Genomic DNA, 23,556 nt, shown 5'->3' on the forward strand with positions numbered 1-23,556 from the left:
GAGAAAACATGTATGAAAGATAAAGTGATAAAGGCGATACACACCACACCAATTTCTTAGGAACCAAGACCACACACAGGTCTACTCATCCTGCATTTACCACGTATCGTCTTTCTTGTTTGTCTTCAGACCGCTGAACGTGACTCTGAACTGGAACCCCTTAACGATTTGGTTCCTTCTGTTTTTCCTTCTCATGTTTCCTAGCATAGTTTATGCTGTGATTAACACGGGTTTCAATAAGGCTTCAGACCAACTCAGAAGTCAACAACCCCTTATCAGTTATCGCAAAGAAACTCGCAAAGAGGAAATGGATGCAAAACCTACATGGCCTCATTCTACACTCAAATCCCATAACCATTAGAACCCCTCAATATCGAAACGAGAAAACTAATGTAGCAAAACCTGCATTCATGTCAACAGAACCATACGAGCCGGAGTGTCAATTTCTATGATGCTAAACAGATAGATACAACAACTTAACCAAAGAAGAAATATAGCCAGACTCGGCTATGGGGTCAAGAAAATACCACTACTTATTTCAAAATTGATAATGTACAATTCCTGAAGGCATAGTACAAACATGGTATTTCCTTTGTATGTATATACTGGAAGAGCGCACGGAGTCATTTCTTATTCTTTTCTATTTATGGAACTGCACATACATGATCATATGCTAACCGAACTCATTCAGGAGGAAATAAAATTAGCAGCGGTCTTCAACAAGCGCTGCAGATGAGGCAATCCTTGGCCACTTTTCCTCCGTCATCTCTAGTTTGATCATGCAAAACTGTCCTCACTTTCGCAGATGGCCATATAGCATCTCCAAATACTTATTCTCATGGTTGAAAAAAATTCCAGAGAATATGTCGTAGTTGCCCCTAGGTGACAGCCGGTTGCTTGACTTTTTGATCCACACTATTTCTATCACATTGCAATGTTCTACCTCGAGAACGGATGTAAAACCTTATCTTGGTGGTAAACCGCTCTGACGAGTCTTATACAGCTTTTCAATGAGAGCGCGTCTATTTTCAGAAGGACCAGCTCCAAGAATTCCCACTGAGTTTGGATCAACGGGCCGAGAACCATTACTCAAAGGTCTTTGAGATGGAGTATCAGTCTCCCCCCTTCTCCTTCGCTTCCATGCTTCAAATTTAGCTGTATCAAAACCCTTCAGAGGTTCAAATGTTTGATTATTAATACTTTTGTAGCTTCTTTGCCTCTCGGAAAGATTGGAGAATGTGGTTGGGTCACTGTCTCTGCCAAAAGGACCGGATGCAGAGCCATTGATGTGGGAAGGACCAGCTTCCTCATCCTGCTCCAGTTTAAGTTTCGAATATATTTGGTTAAGTCTTTCTCCAGACAGGTTTGAGAACGTAGAAACAAAGTTCCACAAGCGCGTGGTCATCCCTGTATATGGTAAATTAGTAAATAGATAATGTATTGACTTGAACATCATAAATGTTAGCCAAATTAAATGAGAAAATTGATCTTATATGGATCGTTTAATGTGCAGTCAAAGATGATGGTCAAGGAAGACAATTTACTATATTTTCAAGAGACACACCACAACTTGATATATATGCAGCCTAACATAGGGTTACAAACACTATTTTCATACCTTGTGCATGCCAGCAGAAAAAAGGGAAAAAAAAGACAGAAAATCAATATTAAGAGAGCTGTAACAAATGAATGATTAGGAAGAAGTACATACTATCTTGTCCATATGCTTCCTCCTCATTGTCCAAAACAATTTGATCTATCCTTCGTCCAAGAAGCTGTAAATAATTACGAATTTTTGAAAGCACCTGAAAATTAAATATGGCACAGTATCAGCACAAAAATTGATGATAAGGGAAAATATTTTGGCACAAAGACAAACAATGCATACTAAGACATACCCTCTCCTTTGGAAGATTGGCGCTAGTCGTCTGCAACCGATGGAGACGATTGAGGGTTTTTATTTCACTAATCATCATCTCTTCACACCATTCCATCCATTTCTCTTCCTTGAACTTCTCATAAACTTCTTCATCATCAGACATTTCACCCTCTTCTTTTACTAAGGGTTCAACTTTCTGGGGTTTCAATGGTTTATCCTTGTTCATTTGGACATGAAGTCTAGAAGAACCTGCTTTTCCTTTCTTAAACCCTGTCCGAGACACAGCAACAGGGACGGGATTTTCCCTCTCTTTGGAAGTTTTACGGCCACCTTTAATATTTGAACTCTTTCCCCCAAGAGCTGCCAGTTCCTGGTTATAGACAACTTCATTCATTAAACCATGTCGACAATGCCCAAAACGTTTACTAACATTAAGCCTCACAACTTTGGGAAGTCTAAGTATATACAGATTAAACATGCGAAGCATCCACAAACCGATGCACAGACAATACACAGATCTCACAAGGTATGTATCAGGATGCACCAGCCTAGGTCCTGGAGGACCAATGCAGAAATAGCATTAGCACACTAAGTTTCCATTCAGGAATCTTTCCTTTTCAATTGAGCAAATTCATAAATGATTTCCGTTACATGTAGACCAACATTACAAATAAATGCCATCCTCATTATCAACATAAACTAATTATTGAACAACAATTATACAAATCATTCAAAGACAAAAAATGATAAAATTTAGTAACATAAGAAACCAAAGAAAAATAGATGTTGAGAAAACCAAATTTAATTACTTATTTTCAGGGAAAAACACATGGAGAGGTTTCAAAAGTTCAAATATGTTTTAGACCTCTATGTTTCTAAGCGATCTACAATCGGATGCTCAAGAGTTTCAGCAAAGCAAACGAAAGAACCAGTTCGCATCCACTCAATAACCTAGTTGGAGCTAAGAATTTTATAGACTTGCATTTTAGAGAATCTGGAGCCTGTACTTGTACTTCAAAAGTCAAAACAATTGTAAATTACGTACCATTTCCAAAAGAGCATTAGCACGGTCTCTCAAATTTGGAGCACGGGGTAAGAAAGTTTCATGGTGCTGAAGTTCCACAGGAGCAATCTTCTTCATAAGGCCAAGCCTTTCATCTAATCGTATCTTTTCCCAATTGCCAAACCCATGATAATATATTCCGAGAAGTAACCTAGCATCATCAACTATTGAAAACAAAATATGTCACATCACCATCATTGTTTTCTAGTGGAGGACAAATGACAAATATATCTCAAGTGAGGAAGTAGCACATACTCTGATTCCAGCCACACCCTTTTGACCAGTTTGAGGGTTTGAGGTACATAAGCACACGGAACTGTCCTATAGGATCTTCATATCGAATAATGCGCTTTGCCAGAAGCTGAAGTTCTTGAACACGGTTTACCAGATCACTAGCTTTCACAGAGACACCAAAGAAATCAAGCAACGGTCCCTATAAGAAACGCAAATCTCTCAACATGTCAGCACCCATGAAGTTGTCACTCGCAGCATATAATAATTAATAATAGCAATTCAAGAGATAAAATAAATAAATATATAATCTCTGCGACAACCTTCTGGTCCATACTCCCCACTTCCACTGCTTCTCTGCATCCATCGATCAAAGCATTAAAAAGCTCAACCTGGGCTTCAGGTGGAGCTGCAGCAATTGCACCACCAACCTCCTCAACTATTAGCCCAATTTGGCTCTCATTTCCAAACTTCATGACCTTGAATCAAATAAAAAATGAAAAAAATTAACTTGATGGAGCTAGAGATGTCAATGAAATGGAAACTCATGCGAGATGCAAGTGTATCAAAGTGACATAAGGAACAGCTAGCCGTCTAAATGTGCAGGATTATCCATTTATTGGGTGTGTGTGTGTGTGTGTGTCCGTGTGAGTGACATGAGGAAAACCTAGCCATCTAGATGCACAGGTAAATCCCCTTTACTCTGTGTGTGTGTTTGTGCGTGGGTGTGTTTATGCATGGGTGTGTCTGTTCTCTCAAGAGGTTGAGAGGTGGGATAACAGTAATCAGTATTGTTCCTGATCAAACTCTGATCGTTGTTCAATGAAAAGAATTATGGGCATGCTCGGCAAGCTAAACCTACTAAAATAAATGGGAGCATACCGCACGGGAAAACCGCAATGCATCTCGTTTAGACACATTCCCAGATGACCATCCTCGTACTTGAGCAGAAGCTCCATCGATCATTGGTGCTGATGGAACCAAATTATCTGGTTTGCGCCTTTTCTGGACTCTTTCATGGGGCTCAGATTCTTTCTTTTTCCTTTTATTACTCCTATCAGGCTGAGCAGCTTCTGCATAGCTCTTGGTATTCCTTGTAGCACGAGGAGCAAGAGCTTCCTAAAATGAAAAGTAACAAGAAATAACCCTTTAATCTAATTGTGGGAAGTATGTTGTGTGAGTTCATGATGTATGGAATTACTGACAGCAATAACAAGTACAAAAAAGAAAATAATAGAATAGCTTCATACTTCGGCTTGTGATACTGCATCTGGCTTAATCCAACGACTCCAAAAACTCCCATCATCTTCAGCAGTACCGAAATTGGCAACCTAGACATGTGTCCCAAAGTACAAAGTTAATTAAACTACTTTAACCTACGTAACTTCTACTATAGAACATCATTCTGAACAACCATATAAAAACAATAGTACCACCGACGTACGGCTAAAAGAGGCATACACATGGGACTAAACTTCAAAAACAAGAGAAACCAACAAAGCCAATTGAGACATAATTTAAAAACTTGCCTTAAAAGCACTCAGCAATTCATGCCCATCCTCTGTAGTTTCCTTCTCTTCGACCTTCTCTGCCCTCTCAAGAATTTCATCAATATCCATACTTAATAGTCGTTTCTTGCTTTCTTCTTCATTTTTCTCTTCCTTAAAGAGTTCCTCGGCCCCAAATCTTAATATAGCAGAGAGCTCATTCTGCAATTTTAAAAGAAAACCAGCCAAGAATTATCTCTTTTCTTCAACCAAAAGCCCCTACAGAATCCAAGTTAAAAGGAAATTATCTCAAGCAATGTCATTACTTTATCAAACAAAGTTCCCTTTTTAGTTTCTTTCTTCTCCAATCTTCCTTCTGCATTTAACTTTTGAATCACCAAATGGTCAAGCACCTACAGAGTACAGGAGAACAATGATAACAATATCAAATGATCCGCCTGAAATAAAGATGTTATCCAGTCATGTCTATCGACATACTAATTTTGTCACAAATGAATACTGTACCATCTTTTTCTTAGCTCTTTCCAGGATATCTTCCTCAACACTCTTGCATGTTACAAATCGATAGATGTTGACAACATCCTGTTGCCCAATTCTGTGAGCTCTACTCATTGCCTGGCCGAAATTAAAGAGAGATGTTTATGTATTTAACTCTAAACTGCCCTGAAAATAAAAGTAATGAATAAAATGACCAGCATATCATCTAAAAGAACCTGCAAGTCATTTTGAGGATTCCAATCTGAATCAAAAATTATGACTGTGTCAGCCGTGGCAAGGTTGATTCCTAAGCCACCTGCTCGTGTTGAAAGAAGGAAGCAAAAATCTTCACTACCAGGTGCATTGAAATGTTCCATAGCCTGGTGACGTAAATCAGCCTTTGTACTTCCATCAAGTCGCTGAAATTGAAACCCTCTATGTGACATATACTCAGCAAGTATGTCCAACATTCTTACCATCTACAATGAAAAATGACAATGAATCAGTATTCATGACATCTCTAAATCTACTAATATAGTCCACACCTCATCTCCCCTTGCATTTAATATGTGTATCGTCATAACACTGGAGTCTCATAAACACAACCAATGGACTCATGTGCCTCACAGCTGCCAGAAAATAAACTTAATTATTTCGGCAACTGCTTCAGCGAGATCATGTGACCTATTACCCTGTAGACAAATAACACTTCCACATATGTACACATGTAAAATGAAAATGCATGAAAAAGTGAACATACTTTTCACCCATAAATTCCGAACTTTTATTTAATCCTGAGTGTACTGATAATCTATACAATTAGCGTTCCTCAAAAAAAATTATAAATGAATAGAAATCCACAAAGTTGACGTGTAAAAAAATTGAAAATGCACGCTATCATTGTGGCCAGCTCATAGACCTGGTAATTTAATATCAAGGGAGCATAAATATTTGTATCGTCAACAAACCTGGGAAAAAATAAGAACACGGTGTTTCGTCTCATGTAATCTAACAAGAAGCTTGTCAAGTATAACCAACTTCCCACTGCTTAAAATAATTCTCTCCAATTTACTGCCATCTTTAATGCTTGAGTCTCCACCATAACCATGGTCAGCACTTTCAAAAAGGAAGGGATGATTACAACATTTCTTCAACTCTACCACAATATTCAACAACGAGACCTGGAGAACAATAGAAAGAATATATTATTAATTTCAGCAATTATCCCACAAAAAGAAATACACTATGAGCTTCTCTTGCCGTAGTATAGACCATTTGTTAACAATTTTATATCAGACTGCGAACAATGTGGTACTTTATCTTATAGGATAACTGAATGAACAAAATGATTTGTGTCCAACCCAGAGCCAACATTCTGAAATGAATATCAGATCATACGATGCTAAACACTAACACCAAATCCTTCCTTCATAAATCTATTCTCAACAGTGTTCCTATGATCTACAAAGCTTGTTTGAGGCAATGCAGTTTTCTATTAACAGCACATGTTTCCAGAATTCTATAAACTACTTGCAACGAACAAGAAAAACTTGAGATATAAGCTACTTGTAGATGGGCAAAGCAAACTACAGATAAGTCTCAAAGCCAAAAGATTAACCTGATTCCCACGAACTCCTTTGTTCAAGTTATGAAAGTTGCGCTCCAAAATCCACTTGTAGTACCTTAACAAATGATCCAGCATCAAATATGCAAATAGTCAAATGTCCGAGTGTTGCATGGTAAAGCTACTTCATTACAACATTCATCACTTACTGCTTCTGGAGAGGAGACATTTCAACCCTAAGAATTCGTTCAATTTTTGGAGGTAAAGACTTCTCAACATCCTTGATAACTCTTCGGAGAATGTGGGGCCTCAGTTCCATGTGAAGATTAGCAAGCTAAAAGTAAACCAAAAACAACATTAATGTCCATGTATACAACACTGAGTTGTAGAAAGATCTTCCTTCTTTCAGTCTGATGAAGCCAGATTGTACAAAACCGTAGAATATTACCTCAATCTCATTAAAAGAACTTAGATTTTTGTAGTTCTGAACAAATTCATCTTTGTTATTGAACTTGTGAAGGTCTAAGAAGTGAAGCAGGGCCCTAACATAGAAAACAAGAAATATCAAAAGACGAAAATTTTAGAAACAGAGAACTGGAGGAAAAAAAGGAGCATGGTGTGCCAGTCAAGCATGGCTTTAAAGATCTCCCAGTCTCAATGAAGAACATAATGCATCACCATTTTACTAGTCTTCCTAAAATAACGTGTGCATGTGAAGAACCATATTACTAGTCTTTCTAATATGATTTAATGCAGGCGAATAAGGAACTGATTGTAAATAAGTTCAATGACTTCCAGGTAGGAAAATAGGCATCCACAAACACACCATCAATTCCAATTTCTCAACAACCTACCCATAAATAGGAAAAAAGATACTTTTGGTTCTAAACAGTAAACACTAAGGATACACAAGGTTTACAGAGACTGGCACCATTGATTACAAGGATATAAATTTTGCAGATATAAATTTTGCAGATATAAATTCATGGTGAGAGAAACTACAATAAGAAAATATATAATGGAATTATTAAAACCAAAAACAAATAAAAAGAATTACAAAGTAGACAACTCATCTACTGAGCAAACTCCTAGAATCAACCGCAGAAATAAAAACAAAAACGCACAAATGTAGATAACTGCTGACCTAAGGGAGTATTATTAAGAAGAGAAGTAAAATAAAATTAGAGATATTCTTAAATGAATTTATAATATGGAAGCACATGATTAAAAGATATAATATGGAAGTTATCTTGAACATTTCTCAGTTTCGTTGCTTGATTAAAAGACGTGAAGAAAAGGGAAAACAGGAATATCCTAGCACAATTTTGTCAGAATAAACATAGCATGATTTCAGAAACCAACGGCAAATTAGTATCCACTACTATAGCAGAAACATTACGAAAGCAAAATAATCACCATAGCTCTTCCACACTGTTCTGCAATGGAGTTCCAGTTATAAGCAACTTGTTTTTTGTGCTAAATTCCTGCCATACGTGGATTGATTCAAATTAGGAGACGATGACACAAAAAAGTATTCTATATCTTGAACAATTTATCAATGCAATCGCATACCAAAAGAGTTGTGTAGAGCTGAGCCTCACTGTTCTTTAGCCTATGAGCTTCATCTACCATCAGATAACTCCACTTGATTTTGGAAAGAAAAGCTTTATCCTTTAAAACCACTTCATACGTTGTCAACAGTGCATTAAACTTTATGGGCCGGCCAATTATTTTCTCATTATTAAATTCATACTGCTGACAAACCTGCAATAAAAAAGGGCAACAATGAGATATATCATTAATAAAGAAACAGGCATATGGCCACCACGTATAGTACTATGGCTTCCGAAATATTTATGAATATGGGAATACTAGGAAAAAAAATAGGGTAAATAAATGTCTGCAAAATGATTTTCCCATCACAGAAATGCATTGATCATGAAGATGCAGCATAGTCTACATTGAGCCTAACAAAACTAACTCATTTGGCAACAAAAAGATACACTAGCAAACATTAAACATAACACACAATCACTGCACACCAAATACCCCAGTTGATGGAACCACATCCACCATAGCAAACACTTCTGTCCAATCTCAACACCACTGGAAAATTATGGAAAAGTTTACCGATACATCATACATACAACCGCCTCCACTCATTTGTGGGCAAAGACAAATAGAAGGGCTTTGCTGTTGACCTCACAAGTATCACTCTCCTGTGAGAAACATCCCCAAGCAGAAACTTGTATTTTAGAAGGCAATCTAGCCTACCATACAGTATAATAAAACTCAAAGAACTGCAGTGAATATAAAAGCTGAATAGACAAAAGTAAAGTTCAACTCTAAAAGCAGAGAGCATACCAGCTAAATGCTCTTGAAGCACTTATTAATTAGGCATAAGAAACTAGATCTAATGAGATCAATTTGGACATGGCAACCTTTTTATGAAATAACAATGTAAGCAAAGGTCATATCATTTAACAATAACCATGTATGCTCTTTGTTACAAACACAAGAAAGCAAGCACAGTTTTACCTCTCGGCTTGCACGGGTACCAACATACACTATAATATTCATATCAGGGAGCCATTTCCTAAATTCTTTTGCCCAATTTGACAGAGTAGATAATGGTACAACAACAAGAAATGGCCCATGGATTTGTTGAGCATTCTGCAGCACCAAAATAAATATAGTGACAATGGCCCACTATGTTAGAATACATCCAATAAAATTTGCAAGCCCCATTCAGCAAATAGTACAAATCTTCACCTGTAAAAAACCAAGCATTGAAACTGATTGAACAGTTTTGCCAAGACCCATTTCATCAGCTAAAATGACATTGGTATCATTTCTCCAACTGCCACATGCCAAGAGCAACGAATTAGGACATTTTGACAGAACGGATATACCAGATATTGCTTAAAGTAACAAACAAACATTACCTATTAACAAGAAAATTCAAACCCTCAAGTTGATAATCACGAAGCTTTCCTCCTTTCAACCATTCAGGCTGTTCATCAAGCTTCCTTAGACTTCCTAAGTAATTTTTTTTAAATGAAGATAATTAAAACAACAACAATTAGAAGAAGAAGAAGAAGAAGAAGAAGAAGAAGAAGAACAACAACAACAACAACAACAACAACAACAACAACAACAACAACAACAACAACAACAACAACAACAACAACAACAACAATAAGAACACATGAAAAAAATGGAAGAGAGTAGTAAAAAGAGATGACAACAATAAAAATAATCATTAACCATAACCATATATTGCTCCGTTAACCATAACATTGAACAATGATAACAAAGGCCAGATTCAGTCAAAAAGACATGGAATTAGACAACTAATTTGATCTATCCAGATGCGACAGTTTATATGAGGTGGAATGAACTAATAATAGAAAAAGAAAATAACTTTTCAATTTGTTTTCATTCTTCCTAATTAAATTCTTGACCTATTGGAGTGTCATAGTCTAAACCAAGTCACAATATTTTAAATAGAAGCCAAATAACACGTAAAATTAGAATATGGATAGGTAGGTCTGTGGGTTATTCAACATATAGTGGCTATCCAAAGAGACATATCAGATTTTGGTCAGATGAACTACAAAACAGTTGACAAGAAATAACTGAAAAAAAATACACATATACACCAGCTAAACCATTCAACCAGAAACAAAAAGTACAGAACAACCGATACAATATAACTGATAAAAAAAAAAGGCCACCACCTATATACACCTGTTAAATCATCAATCAAATCAATCAGAAACAAAAAAATATGTTACTGAACCTAACACACATACTGCATTCCAATCTGACAATTACAAAAAAGAGCTTTTCCTAACACAACAAAGCCCAAAAAGTCCCAAAAGCAGACTGCCCAAGCTGGCATTCTCAAAAACTCCCTGTTCCCCTCCTATCTATACCAAATCCCCAAAAACCAACAATTGATATTTTACCATGTGGCAAGAATTGTCACCATTTCAAATACCAAACAAATTTAGTTTTGCAAAGACATAAATCTCATTGCTAAAATTAGGGGCAATAGAAATTAGGATTTGCTCATAAAATCTGAACATTTGTGAAAGAAAAACGAAGAGCCTTTCACAATAGCTGTTCATAGTAAAGCTTGTACCATACAAGTCTGAAAACCCAAACTAACCTTTGCTTTTCTTTCGTTGGAGATCCACCATTTTCCCTTGAACAGCCATTGCAGCCTCACGGGCCTATTCACAGAATACAGTCAACCAGCTTTATTAGAATTTATAATCATATATACATGTCCATCCTGATCATAAAGAATTCACCCCATCAAACTGGCAAACATATTTATATGGAACAATCAGAATGAGAGCAGATTACCTAGAAACACATTATGAGAAAGAGAAAGCCAGGAAGTGGCAAGACGGAAAGAATATCTAACAAGCACATTCAGATAAAAAAATATAATTGACATTGTTCATCAGCCATAAAAAAATATACAGAGGATTTTTTGTAGGAGACTAAAGAACACTTGTCCATTATCCTATTAATGTCACTTCATATTACACATCTGTATAGCTTTATCATATTCCTTTTTTGGGTTTTCCTTAAAAGTGGTTTTTGCAATTTGTATGTCATACAACTTTTCTCCTCTTGACAGGGGCTCACATGAATTTATCTATGAGATTTCAGCGATCAAGTGTAGCTTCAATGGGAATAAACTTGAACTCTAGATACAAGTAAACTTTGACTACTCTGAACTGTCCACGACAACCTTTTAACTACTTCTGATCCGTTTCATTTATACCTCATTAGAAGACAAATGTACAGATTTAATCATATTAGTTCCAAACTTTTCATACCATCTATTACTTAGAATCTGAGTCAAATGTCAGTTAATTACAATGATATCAGGTGATCATAACGGATATTCAATGTCAAACATGCATCCCTCAGTTCCTCACACACATCAATGTAACATATTGCTCTGTAACATAATCATAACTAGCATGACATAAAAGTAATTGTGTAGCCAGCCCGAAACATGAGGACCTTGGCCAGCACAAGTACACAAGATCACACAACCTCTGTGAAAAAATAAATTTAACAAAGAAGAGTGAAATATTTAGGTCACCTTTTTCATTTTCATTTTTTCAAGTGAAACAAAAAAGACTGAAATTTGGTAAACATGGAGTAAATCAAGATGGGGAAATACCTTGAACTCATCAATAGCATCTTGTGCAAATGCAATATCGACATCCTTCTCCCTAATATCACATACCACTAAAAAATATAAGATTTATTACTACCACTAAGATTGAACGAACAGCAGAGCACTAAAGAGACAAACAACTAACTAATCAAAGCACTAGTATGTGTGGGGGCTAATATATTACTATAATGAAAAAAATTAGATATGAAAGATATAGGCCTTTAGGAAGCATGGAAAAGAAAAGATTTCATCAGCGATAGCAGAAAAAACATTAATCTTCAATCAAACATTACATACCATGTCGCTTCAGCATAAGACAATCCCTGCCACTTGACAAGATACTCCGGTACAACATCACTTGCGCTATCTTGCTTGATGCGGTCAGCAATAATTCTCTCCACCTGAGAATCCATTACAAACAATTTCAAAGTGGATCTTACATTTATGTTTGGGGAACACAACCAAAAAGGGATGATGCATGAGAGCAAACCTGACTGTTTTGCTTGATAAGATCCAAGTCCATTTCCTTGCTCACGTCATGGACCTCGATCTAGCAGTATACCCCAGAAAAAGAAAATCAATCATTAATTACTACACATGCGAATAATAAGTCATTGTAATAGTAGTCATATAATAATAATAATAATTATCATCATCATCATCATCATTATTATTATTATTATTAGTATTATTATTATTATTATTCTTCTTATTATTATTATTACAATGTCTAACTTGGGGATAATAATAATGTTTAAATATAGGGAATATAATGAGCATATTTATGTCAAAACACATGCACTGAAAGCTCAAATATAGACAGATGCCTATTGATTCTTTTAAACAAAACTCCAAGGTGGCGTGCAATTAAGCACTTCCATGTGGATACGGAAAAATATCCTGATCCTTTACAATGCTTGATATTAAGTCTCAACAGAAGGAGCAGTATCGCAATGCCCACACTATTAAAAAACCAAAGAGCATCAGTACAAAAGCTATTGAACAAAATAATATTAATTTATTGAATACCTACAGCTTTTGACTACACCATTTATATTGATTGCCTAAAATCAATTTACAATTCTGAAATTTATGACAGCATCATCTAAGATCAATGGAGTTCATGTAACAATCTGGCTGGCTTAACTCTTTTTTTGTTTTGAGATATATGAGAAAAGCAATCCAACTAAGCAAGGGGCAGGAATCCAACACCACTGAATAACTACACAAGTATAGTTAGTGATAATCTTTTGACAAACAAACCAAAGAAAATCCCACAGACCAACTCTACTCAAAATTACATCAATGAACTAACTCTAGCACCTTCTCATTAATATCATAGTAAATAGTAAAAATATACCTCTTCACGTGAGATGGTCTTCCTGTACCTGGCATCCTCCATCACCTTTTTAGTGTAATTTAAGACCTTCTTGAAACCGCTAAGCTGCAAAGGAGAAAACACAGAGAGCATCTTGAACAACCAACCAAAGAAAAATTAAAACAACAAATAAATAATGTTGGTTTTGCACTCAGATCTTCAGATAGTGTATTCCTCAGAAGAAAAGAAAGAAAAGAATGAAAATAATTGAAAAAGACCGCTAATATTCAATCAAAATTAGAGCTAAACCATTACAGAACAATTTTAGAAGACCTACAGAGTGTAGCTCAGAAAATGCTTTCCACTGGCAGTGCAAATGAGATAAGCCTTTCCATTTGATCAAGAATTCTGTATTACTCCAATCTGGCTCAGAGTCAAACAAATGACTCAACAACAAAGGCTCAGCAGATCTATTATTCCGAATAGCATCTTCTGCCATGCCCTTTGGTTGATGCCAGAGCACCTTTTCAATATAGTCACCATCATCGTCCTCAATATCCTCCTATGAGCACATATACAAAATGAAAGAATCAATCATTAGAAAGAACAGAACAAGAATGTCTACGACAGTACATGAAAGTAATGTCAGAACTGGCTACCTTTTGCGACTTCTTCTTCTTGCCTTCATCAGCTTCATCACTTCCTTCACTTTCAACATATGACACCTTCCGAACAGACCTAGTAGAAGTTCGTACTTCACCATTTCGTCCAGAGACACTCGCTGTCCGGACATTACTTTTGCGGATATGTGCACCTCTCCTTATGCTTTTAAAACCCTCATCACTGTCACTCTCAGAGTCCTCTGCTGAGGATTCATCATCATCAAATGATGACTTTCTTCTTCTTTGTCGACTAGATCCATGGTATGATTTGCGCTCGCTTTTAAGTTTGACAGTGAGTGCACCCTTAACACGATGCCTACCCTTTGGCTTCTTCACATACAAAGAATTATCTTCATCAGAGACATCAAGTTCATCATCACTGTCGTTACCTTCATCAGAATCTGGATCATTCCAATCTTTATCCTGCTGTCGTCAAACAACAACTTCATTAGTGTGCAACAGAAAGCAGCACATTACATAACCAGTCAGCACACTTGAAACTTCTCCATATCACTGATATGCATCCCCCAAACAAAACAGAGAGAGAGAGAGAGAGAGAGCTGAGATATGTAGGTTCCTAGTTACAGAAATTAAAAGAGAAGACACATATGTAGAGAGCATGTAAAATATGAGCATATTACAAACAAAAATTAGTAAATAGATGATATGTCGTAACCTTTCTGATTATAACAAGAAAATAAAACATATTGTTTTATCAGAGTATTTCAAGTAATATTTGCAAAGATTTGATCATCATGGTCCACTGACATATGCCTGCACCATTGATGGTGCAATTATGGTTAATATAGTCATCCCATATCAGTTCCCACTAGGCAGAAGACAATAATTGAATGTTTTCTCTGACAGATTATAATGTTACATTTTCAGTGTGATAAATTCCAAGAACTTTAGGAAAGTGTATAAATAAATATCACAATAATGATAATAATAATCTTCAGGAAGTTAAAAATGATTACAACCTTTTTTGCAGAGTGACCACTCGCAACACCATAATCAGGTTCAAAATCTGCATCATCAGGATCATCTTCTGCGACCAAAGGGACCACATAAACTGGAAGTTAAGATCCCACTATGAAGCATAGCCAAGAACTTGTACAACATCAAAGTATATGTCAATTCAAATTTGTGGTGTACAGTAACACGTTTAAACTTATGTGACGCAATATTTATGAGAAAATGAAGATTAAAATTACCATCTTCATCCTCTTCTTCGTAATCAGCATCATTATTTTCATTGTCATATTTGCCATCATCATAATTTTCATTGTCATTTGAAAGTCTAGAAGACCTATGATTGGTGACAGGGGCTGGCTTCGATTGTAACCTGGAAGTGGACCCAACTGAATGATGAAACCCTCTGTAATGCATTGAGTCACTCTGGTCCTCCCCATCCTGCTCATAGTATTCATCAGATAACATTTCATCTGCAGGTATATCAGATGCCCGTTGTCCCTTTCGTACTTTAGGTTTGACATCATCTTGAGAATCTAATCTATCTTCCCTGACATCCGAATAATTATCTTCAGACCCAACAGCGTTTTCAGACCCACTTTTGGTGTCCTGCCCAGAGTCAGATCCACCCTGAGGGCCCATAGGTTGACAATCCTTCCAAAAGTTTGAACCCCATTTTCCAGTCACATTTGTCCTCCTCGCAGAAGACTGAGAATTGGACACTCCTGCACCCGCACCCTCATCAGCAGCTGCATCATTTTGCAACCCAGAAGGACCATCCTGTTCGTCTTCACTTTGATACTTTGCATCCATATTTATATTGAATTCCTTATCACAAGACATTAAGTGTGTATCTGCATTCCCCGAGGAGCTGTGATTTCTGTTGTCACGTGGTCCCTGGACCTGGTCTTCCAGGAAAGTTTGCGAAACTGTTTCATTAGAGTAGTTCCTGAAAAAAGCCATCCCTTCACATGGAAAAATTCTAATGAATCATTCAAGCGATCACTGCCCCTGTAAAGGAGTGAAAGCAGACACAGCCACTACTGTTATTCTATAAATTCTCCGGAATATGAGCTAGCTGAGAAACAGAAAACAAATTAAGGTGAATTCTACATAGGAACGACGGCCCGAAAATGAAAAATTAGTAATCTAACATCATCTGTATAGCTTGGGCGGATGCAGCAAATAATTGAATCAAAATTATCAGTTCTTTCCACCATAACATCATCTCGGCAACCAAACAAGCAGCATTCAATTCTCAAATGAGAACCGAAATTGTAGTAAACTCGTAAACAACAACTAGTGAAGCACAGCTCCAAATTCCTAACTCAATGCTCAGTGAGCAGTATAGTAAACCAGACCAGGATTATGAACCCAAAAGCAATTCAACATTCGACAAAATACGATCCAATAATTCACAACTCATCACTGGCGCAGCACCAATCATATAATCAAACAAAACAGAGGAGGTCATAGATCAAACAGCGAATTCAAAAAGGCAAAAATGAAAGCAGAATCAGCCGGCGGAAACGAGTTCAAATAAACCCTAAAACCGGAAAACGAGCCTAAATCGACGCCTACAAATAGAGGATGTGCGGAGGTGAGCAATCGGCCGCACCTTTTCCACGTGGACTCGCCGTTAAATGGCCCGCCGGCGCGAGAAAGGTTCTTTGTGTTTTTAAATTCGGGTTATACCGGCTCGGATGATTACGGGCGGTGCAATCGGCGGTCTGCGGCTGAGATGCGCCGGAGGGGATGCGTTGGAGAATCGGAGGCGGAGGGTGGAGGTTTCCGGCGACGGTGAGGGTGAGGGTGAGGGTGGGGAGGGTAAAAAATAGTAAAATTAGGAAGGGGGGTTTCAGGAGAGGGGCTTTATTTTTCGGCGAAACGTGTTTATGAGGCCTTTCTGATTTTCTCTCTCTCTTTAATTCATTTTTAACTTTGCCCAATTTGTAGGTTCAATGCGTCACCCAAGTAGCCAATGAGGTTGCCCCACGTGGCGTTTAGTTCAGCTGCAAGGGCCAAATTTTGAACGGAAGCTACAATACTGATACGAGTACACTTACAAAAATAGGGGTAGCGAAAATTCTCGCTGAGGCCATATATAGTTGATAGTCGGATGATATGAGCATAAATTGTGACGCTCTTAATGTGATTATGTTTTATTCTTACTTTTTTTTACTTCTTATTTACTATGTTTTAGAGTCATTTTGTTAGAATAAGTGTCTAGATAGAACTTAATTCGGATTTGAGTGAATTAATAATGAAATCATGCTAAGTGTTAAGAATCATTGTTGAGATATGATTCTTCGTTCGAGTATGATTCATCTTTTTTTATTTCTTTGTTTCTAACGTACTCATTCTTATTAGGAAAGAAAATCCATATTGGAGAAGGAAAACAATCCTAGATGCGCAAGGAAAGAGGAGAGACTGAAAATCAGTTTCCTAGTAGGATAAAAGAGAGGTCGTGCGTCATTGATGGTTTTTTATTGGGAGTTGGATTTCAAAACCAAGTTAGAGATGGATTTTCAAGGTGTATATGAAGATATTTTCGTGCATATAAATTAGAATTATCGAGGAGAATAAGATGTGCACTTAGAAGCCCAATCCATGCATTAGAAGCCCAATCCATGCAAGAATCAAACAGCTGTCAGCATTTGTAGTCCAACTTTAACGGGCTCCCCTAGACATCTTACAATGACTCAGACAATGTATGATATATGGATGAAAATCTACGGAAGTCTATTTTCAAATGCAATTGGAATCACCGCAATAGCTATTTTCTAGCAAAAGTTATGGTGACAACAAGGCACAAATGTCAGTTATGTCGAATTGGGAAAATCTAGGAAACCTAAACCAATTTGGTTTCAACTTTGTGGCCGGCCTCCTTTTGGTTTTTCCTCTATATATAGCACCTCATTTACACATAAAAGATTATCAACCTTACACACAAGTATAGCCAAAACTCTGCCTAAACACTTTCATTCACTAAGAACCATAGAATCTGAATTCATCACCCTTCACCATATTTTATGTCCAAAGTTTGGGAGCCTAGGATACCATACTCTTGAAGATTTCGTGCTACCTTTGTAAGGAACATTGGGAGGATAATTATAGTGTAACTCTATGATTTTCAAGTTTAGTTTTCAGGTTTTTATGTTCTTGTTCTTGGATGATTTCTGTTTAGGTTTTGTTAAAGTTATTTTTATTCTTGTCTATGAGATATTTGTAATTTTCGAATGACATGATGAATTAAGGTTTTCGATTTTTATTCAATAATTTAGGTTTTATGTCATGAGTTTCTGTTTATTTATTTAAAATTTTTACACTGGCGCGTAGAGCGTACTACCTTGTGAGCGTAGTGTTTTCTGACAACATTTTCAGACATCTAAGCTATTTTCTTTGATTTTTTGAAGAACTTTCATTATTTAAATATTATTTAATACTCAAACATGGCCTATGTGGCACAATATTGACCTTGTATTCAATTAATTTTAAATTATTTTTATTTTAAAATTATTTTTCATAATTTCATAATATATATTTTTTTACCAAAATTTAAATTAAATTTCAATTGACACCCTAAACCCGAGCCCCTTATTCAAAACCCAAAACCCTAAACACTAAATCCTAAACAATAAACTAAAATCCTACAACTAAAACGCTATGTTCTGTTCTACTAGTGTTTAACCCATTACAAGTGGCGTTCCCCAGCTCATATCGAACCAAAATATCACAACAAGTAAAATGTATTAGTTGTATAAATGATTATTCATGCAAGACAATATTCATTTTCTGTTGTATAATCATGCACTTGACATCCCTTAGAATATGTTGAAAATTTTGAAACATAAGCACACAACTCAAAAGTTGTATTAGTTGTATAAATGATTATTCATATAAGACAAAATTCATTTTATGTTGTACAATCAAATGCACTTGACCTCCTTAAAAACATGTTGAAAGTTCTGAAACATAAGCACACAACACAAAAGTCGTATTAGTTGTATAAATGATTATTCATACAAGCCAAGATTCATTTTCTGTTGTACAATCAAATGTACTTGGCATCGCTAAGAACATGTTGAAAGTTCTGAGATATAAGCACATAACACAAAAGTTGTATTATTTGTATAAATGATTATTTCTACAATACAAGATTTATATTCTGTTGTACAAACTTTTTAGCAAGTTCAATTGGCATCCTCAACACATATTGGAACATGGTCAAGCCAAATTATACGTAAAATGAATTTCATTCAAACAACAAAACATATATTTTTGTGTTGTAAAAGTACTAGTCATGCAACTAGTAATTTGAATTTGTTGTCTATACAGTTTTGCATTTTGTGAAAATTTGATGAAGATTTCTATACAACACACAAATTTGAAATATATTGTGTGATGAAATTTTAAAATGAAAAGTCATTGATAACACAACACATGGTAATAAGTTTATTATATAGAGAGAATCGAGTCATGAGACAAGCGATTACTTTCATTATGTTGTCTAATGTGTGTTGTGTGATTGAGTTATTGTAGTAGTGATGTTGCAAGCCGTTCACCATAGTCATAGTCCAACACGAAATGAATGGAGAAGATGAACTAAACATTATATGTGTTGATTATTGTTTACATTGTCTTTTCTAGCTTAGGTTTTATCAAATTCAGTTTATCTAATATTAACGAATTCAATATTTTAGAGAATAATATAAGTGGGGATGATATTGTTGATTTGACATTAATATGTTTTTTGTTTTTTGCATAGAAAGCATGGCTTCCAAGTTAGAAAATTACAAGTTTTGTAAACCAATTGATAGGGGTTCTGGTGCAAGAGTGAAACAATGATGTTGCTACTGGAGAGACTGTAAAAATCAAAATATTATCGTGTAAAGAATTTCGAAAAGTTAATCATGGTGCTGTTGTGAAATGTAAGAAGAGAGTTCTGTTGAAATAATTACTTTTTAGTATCTATTCATATTAGTTAAAAGGCACTTACATATCTAATTCTCTTTATACCTGAGAGAGAGAGAGAGAGAGAGAGAGAGAGAGAGAGAGAGAGAGAGAGAGAGAGAGAGAGAGAGAGAGATGTTTGTGGCAGAATATTTAAAGCACTCAAATATCATGAGTTGGTATGAAGAGTAGATGCATAAACATAAGGCATAGAGTGGATAGATGGTGGGAATCTAATCGACTTGCTTGCAGAAAGAGGAGGAACTTTAACATAAGGACAAGCTCGAAATATTTTCCCCGAGTGTTACTTCTTCGTATATTAGCTACTTGTTTATATTTTTTTATAATGAGTTTGCATGTTTGATGTCTTTAGGATTATTAACTACAATATTCATTTTGTTTTGTGCTTTGTTGGTTCTAAGTTGTATTTATATTCATGTGGTTATTTGGTTGCTTGAACCAGAATTTGATCAAATCTATGAATTGAGATATCATTTTCTTCATTTTTTTTTATTCTAGACTAGATAAAAAATAGATTAAGTGTTTATTTAGATATAAAATTAATCGACACAGGGTTTTAAGGAATGTAGAATTCGAGTTTACTAAAAAAACTTGATTTAATCGGCATGAAGATGATGTAACTACAATTAAATACAACTAGTATTCATATTTCAGACTTCTGTGATACTATGGTCCATGAACTAGTATTCATATTTCAGACTTCTGTGATACTATGGTCCATGTAGTTGTCTCTCTTTTGGAAGAAATATCTAAGCTGAATATGTTAATCATAAAGTTTGACTCATCTTTTCGTGGTCCTAAAGTTAATTATCATGGGTTTAATATGAGAGACTGGAAGATCCAAATCTCTGCTTTCATCTATCATCTCAAGGAGGTTACCATAGAGCATTATTATGGATCCAATGCAATTTAGTTTGCTACATATATCCTCAACCATGCTTTTAATTTGGTTAAAATGACACTTGTGCACTCAATAGAGAAGTCTATTGCTATGAGTAAGTTGAAGAAAAGCAAGATGGCTTCCAAGTGTGACTTTTAGGAAGATCAAAGAAGAGGACCTCAGAAGCGAAAAGGAAGAAAAGGTCCTTGATGATCATTTTGTAGAAATTTGTTCCTCTTGCTTTATTGTGAACGATAGACTGTTTTTTAGTTCCTACTCTCTTGCTTGTATGTGTTTGCATTTTAGTTTAATTGAAAAATCGATGTTCAGTGTGTTTGCACCTATAACATTTTGATCTCATTATAGTTTCGCTTGAAAAAAATGACATGCCACATGCCACATCATTGATTACATGGAGTTTTTTTAGTTGAATTATTATGTCTTTTTTATAATATAAATGTCAAGTTAAAAAAATCAAGAAGTTAAATTGAACTTTTTCAAAAGAATGGAATGCTTCACGATGCTTTAGTTACTTGCCATGATTGATAAAAAATCAATAATCAATCAGTCACTTTGTACCACGATAGAATGCAATATACCATTGGTTTGGCAATTCTTTCTTCATGTATGGAAATTAGTTTGATCATTTGATTAAGAATATAACAAAAATTTATTAGGGAAGGAGAAATTGGGGTTGTAGAGGAAAAAGTTTATGGGAATTCAATTTCGTAGACTTATAGAGGAAGAGGAATTTTCTGAAGGGCTGCAATGATTTGAATGAGGAGGAATATTTAGGCGTTTTTAAAAGGAAGATTTCATTAATTATTAAATATTACAATCGTATCGAATGACATCCCTTATAAATTTAGAAACAAAACCGAACCAAGTTCGGATATCAGTCTGCCATAAAGCATAAGAAACTAAAGCATGAACAATAGAGTTAGCCTCCATGTGTAGAAAACCAATTCAAAACTGAGGTCTTTGTTGCAATTATAAACTGCCTTAAAGAATATTAAAGCTTTTATTACTTAATAATCTGGAAATAATTTTTTTTGAAAGCAAAACCGAAATAATTATAATTTTTTATTATTTATAAAAATAAAATCCACCTCACTAATTTTTATTTCTTAAGCCGATGACATGGTATACGACACGTCATTTTTATTGAAATTCTGTAATATATTTTGGTGTATGTAGCACTACTCTAATTAAAAAAAACCCTTAAAGTAATGAAAATCAAACTAAAATTATGTTAAAAGTTATATTTTTAACTCTCTCTACTAGATCAAAAACGATCAAACATCAACGACGGCGGTGGCCGTCATCCGCTATCTTCATTGTGTTCTTCTTTTCTTTTTTCTTTGTCTGTTAGGTGGTAGAGGATCTATGATCAGATCTTAGGATCAATTATGTTAATTGTCTTGATGATGGGATAAGTTGTGACCATCGTAGGCGGACTCGATGGAGATGGCGGTGTTTTACTAGTGGTAGGAGACTCTTAGTTGACTTCTTTTCCTATTGAGTCTTCACACAGTTGTGGTTCTCCAAAATGGGTAACATGATTTACCAGTGTTGAAAATATCGTTGATACTGGCATTGAGGTTGCAGTGTCGTTGTCTGCGGTGTTTGATGGCTCCAAAACAACCCATTAGATCTGGGGTTTGGGTTTCTTGCCATGATCGCATCCTTGTCAATGTTGCAAACAAGGATTCTTGTCTGACCAAGAGGAGTCATTAAAGATGACAGTGATGCTCTCCAACAAGTTAGAGCTGATGTAGGCAGAAGGATCTGTATGTCCCATTGGGATATAGTCGGAGTTGGGCTGTCTAGGACTAATCAAATTTGGTATTCTGTTCATTGAGGACTTTGTTAGATTGGTTGTTTATGGCCGAATGTCAGGCATAACTAGTAGTAGAGAACGTCTCTTCTTCCACTATTAAGTTAGATTAAATGAGTCTAGTCACAATATTTAGGAGATTTAGTTGCAACATTTATTTATTTAATTTTCTAAGTTATTCTAGGTATTGAAATAAATGTGTTATAAACTGTATTCAAAATGTAGGTGTATTTTTGGCTTTGTGAGGCTAGTTGTTTCTAGGATTAGAGAGTCATAAGAGATAACTCTTATTGTCATCTTTTAAGAGCGAGTTATTTTTGTACTACTTATTGAATAAATATGTCTTGACTTCGTACACAAAAAAAGAAAGTAGTGTTTTTACACTATCCAAACATTATTCATTTATAAAAATTGTAATACATGTTTGTTTATTGCAACTAATTGAGTCTGTGCTAAATAGGAAATCATGTTTGGTGTCTCTAGGTACAAAAATTGATGCGCTTGTTTCCATTCTAGCCTCCTTAGAGTGATTATCTTTAGGTGACATCTTAGTTGTAAACTATAGAACCGGACAACTACTATTCAATCTTATTTAGCACCAAACATGACTCTATACTAGTACAACTTAAGGCAACCCACATGAATTTAGAACAACCTTAATAGATAAGGGGAAATAAGGAGGTCTGCTACTCTACTAGAGTTTTAGGTTTAGGCGTTTACTCTACTCTTATTTATAGTAGGGGAAATGACCAAATGAACAAAAATACTAAAAACCTTGACCAGTCCAATTTCATGTGCCTATTTCAATGTTTACCTTAGAAAATACATTACTACTCTTGTTGTTTTTCAACAACTTGTTTCACAGATCCCTCACCTCTCTCTCTCTCCGCCTCAACGAAGCATCAACACCGCAACCTCTATCTCTTACTGGTGGCATCACAATCTGTAGAGGAGAGCATGGAAAGGAGTAATAGTACTTCAGATC

The 23,556-nt window shown here is 35.6% G+C and overlaps 1 protein-coding gene across 4 annotated transcripts; it reads right to left on the reverse strand.

Moving 5' to 3' along the window:
- Positions 1-512: 512 nt before the first annotated feature.
- LOC126789594 (protein CHROMATIN REMODELING 5) lies at positions 513-16,778 on the reverse strand. 4 transcript variants are annotated; one of them, XM_050515794.1, is made up of 31 exons: positions 16,499-16,778; positions 15,123-15,891; positions 14,889-14,953; positions 13,906-14,331; positions 13,584-13,808; positions 13,289-13,372; positions 12,419-12,478; positions 12,226-12,329; positions 11,932-11,983; positions 10,897-10,960; positions 9,668-9,761; positions 9,495-9,582; positions 9,261-9,395; positions 8,295-8,486; positions 8,139-8,206; positions 7,171-7,264; positions 6,932-7,056; positions 6,777-6,840; positions 6,127-6,339; positions 5,395-5,637; positions 5,186-5,296; positions 4,987-5,073; positions 4,703-4,882; positions 4,424-4,504; positions 4,056-4,292; positions 3,497-3,652; positions 3,198-3,375; positions 2,925-3,106; positions 1,899-2,249; positions 1,712-1,805; positions 513-1,407 (listed from the first exon to the last, which is right to left on the reverse strand). In XM_050515794.1, the coding sequence occupies exons 2-31, from the start codon at positions 15,841-15,843 to the stop codon at positions 965-967; spliced, it is 5,217 nt and encodes a 1,738-aa protein (XP_050371751.1). In that variant the 5' UTR covers positions 15,844-15,891; positions 16,499-16,778; the 3' UTR covers positions 513-964. The 4 variants fall into 4 exon arrangements, with proteins under 4 accessions (XP_050371751.1, XP_050371750.1, XP_050371749.1 ...); XM_050515793.1 differs by having other exon boundaries at positions 13,906-14,334; XM_050515792.1 differs by having other exon boundaries at positions 14,889-14,956.
- Positions 16,779-23,556: the final 6,778 nt, after the last annotated feature.

This window comes from Argentina anserina, chromosome 3 (genome assembly GCF_933775445.1).
Source record: "Argentina anserina chromosome 3, drPotAnse1.1, whole genome shotgun sequence".
In the NCBI taxonomy this organism is placed as follows: Eukaryota; Viridiplantae; Streptophyta; class Magnoliopsida; order Rosales; family Rosaceae; genus Argentina; species Argentina anserina.